The 6,990-nt window shown below is 52.8% G+C and overlaps 1 protein-coding gene across 2 annotated transcripts in view; it reads left to right on the plus strand.

The window, feature by feature from the left end:
• The first annotated feature begins 55 nt into the window (after positions 1-55).
• The window catches only part of SMYD4 (SET and MYND domain containing 4), a 7,732-nt gene continuing 797 nt past the window's right edge, over positions 56-6,990 (plus strand). Inside the window, exons 1-10 of one of the 2 annotated variants that reach the window (XM_019511286.1) lie at positions 56-197; positions 300-444; positions 515-604; positions 729-1,893; positions 2,436-2,618; positions 2,910-3,079; positions 4,083-4,215; positions 4,673-4,789; positions 4,970-5,059; positions 5,991-6,387. In XM_019511286.1, the coding sequence (XP_019366831.1) occupies positions 76-197; positions 300-444; positions 515-604; positions 729-1,893; positions 2,436-2,618; positions 2,910-3,079; positions 4,083-4,215; positions 4,673-4,789; positions 4,970-5,059; positions 5,991-6,097 (2,322 nt within the window). In that variant the 5' untranslated portion in view covers positions 56-75 and the 3' untranslated portion in view covers positions 6,098-6,387. Of the gene's footprint in view, positions 198-299; positions 445-514; positions 605-728; positions 1,894-2,435; positions 2,619-2,909; positions 3,080-4,082; positions 4,216-4,672; positions 4,790-4,969; positions 5,060-5,990; positions 6,418-6,990 lie in introns of those variants that run through there. The other variant, XM_019511285.1, reaches the window with a different exon arrangement.

Here is a 6,990-nt window from a genome sequence, read left to right on the forward strand (position 1 = left end):
GAAGTGCCGCTGCCGTAGGGCGGAAGTGCCGGGCTGCTATTGGCTGGGGCGTGGGCAGACGGCCGTTGAGGGGATATGGCGCTGCCTGCGGAGCCGTGGCGGGTGCAGGTGGTGCGGCGCTGGGAGGCTTTAGAGCCGGCGCAGCGGGCGCAGCTGTCGGGCGCGGCCCCGCTGCGGTGCTGCTGGCGGCTGCTGAGGTGGGTGGCGGGCCGGGCCGGGCCGGGCCGGGGGAGGCGACGGCGACGGCGCGGCCCTTCCCCTTCCCCTTCCCTCCTCTCTCCTGATGCGCTGTCTCGCAGGCCCGAGGACGAGGCGCTGCTGCGGACACTATGTGGGCGGCGGGGCGCGGGCAAGGAGGCGGCGGCTGCTCGCTTTTACCGCCTGGCCGGCAACGCGCGCTTCCGCCGGGGTGACTTCGTGGCCGCCGCCGCGCTCTACTCCAAGGTAGGCCGCGCTACCCCCCACCCCCAGGTCTTGTCCGGCCCGGCCCTGACTGCTGTCCCGCTGCCCGCAGGCCGTGTCGCACGCAGCACCCGGCGGCCCCGAGCTGCCCCTGTGCTTCGCCAACCGCTCAGCCGCGCTCTTTCGTCTGCGGCACCTGCAGGTGAGTCGCACGCCCCGGCCTGTCCACTACGTGCCGGGTGCGTGGGTAGTGTCTAGTTGTGCGGGCAGGGATGGATGGTTGTATGTTCCTCCCCCCCTTTTAAAGGCCTTGTTTTCTGCCCCAGGTTTGCTTGGAAGACATTGAGAGGGCTCTTTCCCAGGGCTACCCTGCCGGGCTGCAACCCAAGGTCCTGCTCCGGAAAGCGGAGTGCTTGCTGCTGCTGGGGCAGTCGCGGGATGCGGCGGAGGCCCTCAGTGTGGTGGAGAGTCGGGTCGCTGGGGACGAGGGTCTGATGGGTGCTGCACGTCACACCCTGCTGAGCCAGATTGAGCAGCTCCGAGCACAAGCCCGTGAGCAGGAGAGTGACCCGGCGCCAGTGTCCGTGGCACTCGATGAGGCCTGGGAGGGCCGGGTGTCCCTGGAAGAGAATAGCCATCTCCCGGGTGCATCGTCGTCTGTGAGCTTGAGCTTTGATGCTTCCAGGGGACGTCACCTGGTGGCTGCCCAGGATATCCTGCTGGGGGAGAGCCTGTTGAGCGAGGAGGCCTTTGTAAGCGTGCTTAACCCGGGGGAGTGGGTGCTGCCGCTAGACAGTGTTGAAACCACGTGGGATACCAGCATCACTAACGAGGACCTTTACTGTCACCACTGCTTAAAGCAGCTCTTGGCCTCCGTGCCCTGCAGAGGCTGTAGCTATGCGAAGTACTGCAGCCAGGAGTGTGCGCAGCTGGCATGGGAGCGCTACCACAGGGCAGAGTGCTCCCTGGGGGCACTGCTGCTCACGCTGGGGGTGTTCTGCCACGTTGCCCTAAGGACGGTTCTGGTGGCTGGATTTGCAGAGGTTAGCAGGTTGGTGAAGCAGGCTTACAGAAATGACCAGAAATTTCACACCGCTGAGACTGGCAGGAAATATGCTGACGAGATGCCAAACTCCAGATCTGGTAGTGAGGGACCGTGTGAGAAAGGGGAGTCCCCAATTCCTGGTTGTGATGGCCGTGGGCAGTACCAGAGTTCTTACCAAGCTGTCTTCCATCTTGTACCACATGCTGAAAAGCACAGCCCTGAACACAAATTTCTTTGCTGCCTGAGCATAGTAGCGCTGTGCAAGAAACTGCAAGAAGCTGATCTGGAGGCCACCTTCCTTGGGCAGGGCTCACCTGAGAGCCAGCACAAGGGAGAAGTGTGTGAGACGGTGTCCGCTGAGCTGGAGATTCTGGGAGAGGCAATGCTGAGGCATATGTTACAGCTACAGTGTAATGCGCAAGCCGTGACTGGAATCCAGGAGTCAGGTTGGTGAGAAGCCTTAGGTTCTTCTCCCCTTCTGTCTTCGTTAGACTGTCCTGTGGGAGGAGTACAGCTCCTTTAAAGCATTCCCATTACCCTTGGCTAAGTGTCCCATTTCCTTAAAGCGCTGCGGTCACTTTCACAGGGAAACATCTGTTTCACATCTCTAGGCCTAGCACAGTGTAGGGCTTGGAGACTGCTCCTTGCCTGGATGTGGAGGCTAAAAATATGCTTCTTTAAATAAATGTATGTTTTAATACTTGGCCAGTAACAACCGAAACAAGATGTTTACAACCGTGTCCAAAAGGATGGAGTTTAGGAAGTCTCTGATTCATCTTTGAATTTAAATAGGGAGCTGATTGTTGAAGATAAATGCTGTGTTGCTGGACTGTGAGGGTGGGAATTGCCAAATTTAGTTCAACAACTTTTTGTTATATTAAGTCGTCTTTACTCTTTAAGACTAAGTGTAGTAACTGGCATAAAAGCACTGTACATTTGCTTTGTCGCATTTCCTGATCTGTTTGCCCCCTTTTGTTTGTGAATCTAGGGTCTGGAGATGGCACTGTAGTCAACAGGGAGCAAGTACGTCTGGCCACAGCTTTCTTTCCTGTGCTCAGCCTTCTTAACCATTCCTGCAACCCCAGCACTAGTGTGACGTTCAGTGGGACAGCTGTCACAGTCAGAGCTTCGCAGCCAATTCCAAGAGGGCAAGAGATTTTCCATTGCTATGGTATGTTATGGTCTCGCTGTTTCTGTACTACTTTCCCAGAATAATATGTAAGGTACATGAGTTGCCTTTCAACTATGACTTCCTTCCAGGATCCCAATTCTAAATGATATTTATACACGTGCATATGTGTAAGCACTGACATCCCCCTCTCTTTCCCTCCTTCCTCACGTTATGGTCAGTGTGTTTTATTTCTCTCATATTTTGACAAAGGTGGGGGTGGTTTTAGCTGGTAGTCAGGTACCTAGCTTCATGGTTTACATAACGCACTCTACTTCTTATTTTCTTTTCCAGGGCCTCACAGATGCAGAATGGGGGCTGCTGAGAGACGGCAGCGACTTCTTTCTCAGTATTTCTTTGTGTGTCAATGCCAGGCCTGCCAAGAGGAGTTAGGGTCTGATATCACCTGCATACCATCCACAACAGATGCATTTTGCTGTCCCCACTGCCAAGCTTCAATGCAGGTAACTGTTCCAGAATGAAAACTTATGCAACTCTTAAATTTGTTGCATCCTGATTGCAAAATAACAGTGGAAAGTGGGAGTCTGAGTCTAGGACTTATGCTTCTGTGGCCTGTAGTGGTGCAGAATTTGAGGAGATTCTCATTGTTCTCAAAGAAACCCCTGTGAAAGATTCTGGCTCGGACTCTTCCAGAACTTCCTGGGGGCATGTTTGCCAAGATCCTTGAGATGGTCCCAGGGTCTAGAACTAAGAAGAGGGTATTCACACAGAGACTGTCTAAGTTAGGTATAGCATATCCTGTGGAAAGGTGACTTAAAAAATAAGGTGGAGCTGTTGAGTCAGGCAGGAATAAGCACTGCAGGGTTGTATTATCTGGAGATTAGGTGGGTGTCTAACATCTCACTTTGCCTTGATCAGAATTGACTCAGTCTGGAAGCCTTGGTGGGACCGTGCCTACAGCTTCCTCTCTGTTGTCTGGGGAACGTGACACTTCAAAGGGACAGGTGCTTTTGTTTTAATGTGCAGCTGGGAAGCAGCAGTGCAATGGCCTTGTAAAGCAATTCAGGGGTGCAGAGGTAGAAAACTTAAAATTGCAGCATAGTCCACTTTCAGTGCACAGCCTTCAGACTGGAAAAGGCTATGTGCTTACCCAGCGGATACACTTAGCAAAATATAATGTAAACAGCGCTCTTGAAGTACTGAGTGCTGGTAGTGGTCTGGTATTAGCTGCCATGAAACTTTTGTTCCCTTCACTGGCTCCCCTTGTTGTTGAGACTACTAAGTTTCAGGATGGCTTTTCTAAGCCCTCGGATGGCAAGCATGCCATCAGTTTCAAAGCTTCTAATGACAGCCTTTTTAGATGTGCTAAGTGGTTCATATATGTACCTAACACTTGTTACAATGCAAGCAGTACGCAACAGATCATTGCTGACTATAGTGCAACTGAGTGAATTCTGCTTATCCTCTGTGTGTGTGCAGAAGTGACTGACTGACTGACTTCCACAGGGGGAAGACCTGCTCCAATGTTCCACTGGAGCCTGTGCACTTGCTGTCAGCAGGGATCGTCTCTTGGGGCGGTTACGGGACCTTCAGGGGCGAGTCAGGAGAGCATTGGAACTGCTCAAAGACGACAAGCTCGGTAGGAGTGGGCCCATCTGCCTTTGTGCTCATAATGAGCTGACCAGGGTCCAGAGTATGGGTCCCAGCCATCAGATGGCAGTGTTGCCTGCACAGTTGGGTATTCCTGATAGGAAGCCAGAGCCTGCGGGTGGGGTAGAGGCTGTGCAAGTGCTAGACTGTGGCAGGCTAAATGACCCATCTGGTACAGCAAGAGAGCCTGAGGAAATGTTTAAAGCTCAGGATCCCAGACCCTATTTTCCTTCTGGGTCCTAGCCCTGGTGACCTTGCATTAGGATAAAAGGTCTCCATGTGGATTGAAACAGAACTCTTACCTAATTCTGCAAGCCCAGCGTACAAAGTCCAGGACTAATATCTCAAGGCCTGGAGGTGAGGGGGAGAGTGTGGCTAGCTATGAGCTAGCACCTAGGATGGATTTGTATCTCTCATTAAAGTGCTTGTATATATTGAATTTACAGAGCAAGCTGTAGAGCTGCTGCTGATGTGCTTGATGGATGCCAAGTGCTTCCTGGCCCCAAAGCATATGCTGATGGGAGAGATTGAGGATCATCTGGCTCGGGGTTATGCCAGCCTTGGTACAGTGCCCTTCTCATCTACAGTCTTGTGCAGGGTTGTGTGTGTGAGTGCGCATGAACTCTCACGTGCTTGGGCGGCTTGTGCATTTTGATATGATGGGGAGACGGTTCCCTGATTAGTCTATTTACTTTTCTTTCCTCCTGTCTCTTACTCTTATTGTATTTTGCAAATCTTGACAGCTCAATTTCCAGCAGCTGGAGACTGGCTCTGTGACTTTGAGCACCTCTGTTTCCCCCTCCTGTACAAGGAAGACGAGAACCCTTCTTTACGTGTTTCGTAGTTGGTCGGGTTGGAAGGGACCTGAGCAGATCATCAAGTCCGACCCCCTGCCCTGGGCAGGAAAAAGTACTGGGGTCAAACAACCCCAGCAAGGTGTTCATCCAGCCTCCTCTTAAAGACCCCCAGGGTAGGAGCCAGCACCACTTCTCTTGGAAGTTGGTTCCAGATCCTAGCTGCCCTGATAGTGAAGTAGCACCTCCTGAGGTCTAATCTGAATTTACCCTCTGCCAGCTTGTGACTGTTATTTCTAGTCACTCCTGGTAGTGCTCGGGGGAGCAGGGACTCCCCCAATGCCTGCTGGTCCCCTTGACCAGTTCGTAAACGGCCACCGGATCCCCCATCAGCCTTCTCTTGTGGAGGCTGAACAAGTTCAGGTCCCTTAGCCTCTCCTCATAGGGCCTGCCCTGCTGCCCCCGATCATGCAGGTGGACCTCTTCTGGACCCTGTCCGTGTTGTCCACATCCCTCCTGAAGTGCAGCACCCAGAACTGGATGCAGTACTCCAGCTGCGGCCTGACCAGCATCGTATAGAGCGGGAGGATCACCTCCTTGGACCTGCTCGAGATGCATCTGTGGGTGCATGAGAGAGTACAGTTGGCCTTCCTGATGGCTTTCCCACACTATCGGCCCGTGTTCATTTTGGCATCAGTGATGACTCCAAGATCCTTTTCTGCCTCTGCACTGACGAGAAGGGAGTTCCCCAGCCTGTAGGTATGGTGCTGGTTCTTCCTCCCAGGTGCAGCACCTTGTACTTGTCAGTGTTGAAACCCATCCTGTTCTCGTCCGCCCACCCCTGTAACCTGTCTAGGTCTGACTGCAGCCTATTCCTCCCTTCCAGCATGCCCACTTCCCCCCGCATCTTAGTGTCATCTGCGAATTTGAACAGGTGCTTTTTACCCCCTCGTCCAAGTCACTGATGAAGATGTTGAACAGTGCGGGCCCGAGGACTGCAAGTGGGAGAGGAACACTGGAAAAACCCTGGTTATACCCTGTTCACTCCCTTTTAGTATTAGCTCTGCCACTGTGTGACACAGGAGATTGGGAAAGATGGACTTATAATCTGACCTAGTAAAGGGAAGTTTTTTATGTTCCCTGGGAGGTGGAGGGAAGGGGGACATCATGATCCTATGGGGCCTAGCTGCTAAAGGTTTGTAAAGTCCTTCTGAGTGTCTTTGGCAGGGGCTATAGAAACGGAGTTACAGTGATCCTTTTTTTTTCCTGACAGGGAAGTGGCAGGAAGCAGCCAGACACCTACAGAGCAGTATTCAGGTTGTGGAAGCATGTCATGGTTCATCCAGTGTGGAAATGGGTCACGAGCTCTTTAAGCTGGCACAGATCCTTTTCAATGGGTGAGAGCCCAATTTCCCATCCGTTCCTTGCGCTAGTTCACGTGCCTTATGTTTCTGAAATGGTGATGGGTCATGCAGTCCTTGCCATGTGTATCTGAAATGGTGATGGGTCATGCAGTCCTTGACAGGGTTGGCTCAGTTGCAGGCTGCCTTCCAGGACTCCAAGAGTCTGACAGAGGAGGAACAGTTGTCCCTGACTCAATCAAATGCAAGCCTCCTTCAGTGGGCTGCTGGGGTCCATCGCCACCAAATATTTTTGGCTCCCTTCAGGCTTCTTTTGTTCCCTTTGCTGTTGCAACCAGCACCTTTTAAAGTGATAGCACCACAGTTTATTTCCTTCTTATCATCCTCTTATTACCCAGGCAGCAGTCCCTTGATTTTCCTGGCAGAGCCCCTCCCAACAGTTGACCTGACTGGACAGTCTCCCACCCTAGCTGAGCACAGGTCACTTACCTGGCTTTGAAAGGGTGAAACTGGGTTTGGCCCCTACAAGCAGGCAAGTTAGTTGTTTGTCCTAGAGAGAACGTGAAGAAGCGTCTGATCTGGACTGACCTAAGGATGGGGGGGGGGGGG

Source organism: Gavialis gangeticus, unplaced genomic scaffold (assembly GCF_001723915.1).
Source record: "Gavialis gangeticus isolate Ggan-Ray unplaced genomic scaffold, GavGan_comp1, whole genome shotgun sequence".
NCBI classification, from domain to species: domain Eukaryota; kingdom Metazoa; phylum Chordata; order Crocodylia; family Gavialidae; genus Gavialis; species Gavialis gangeticus.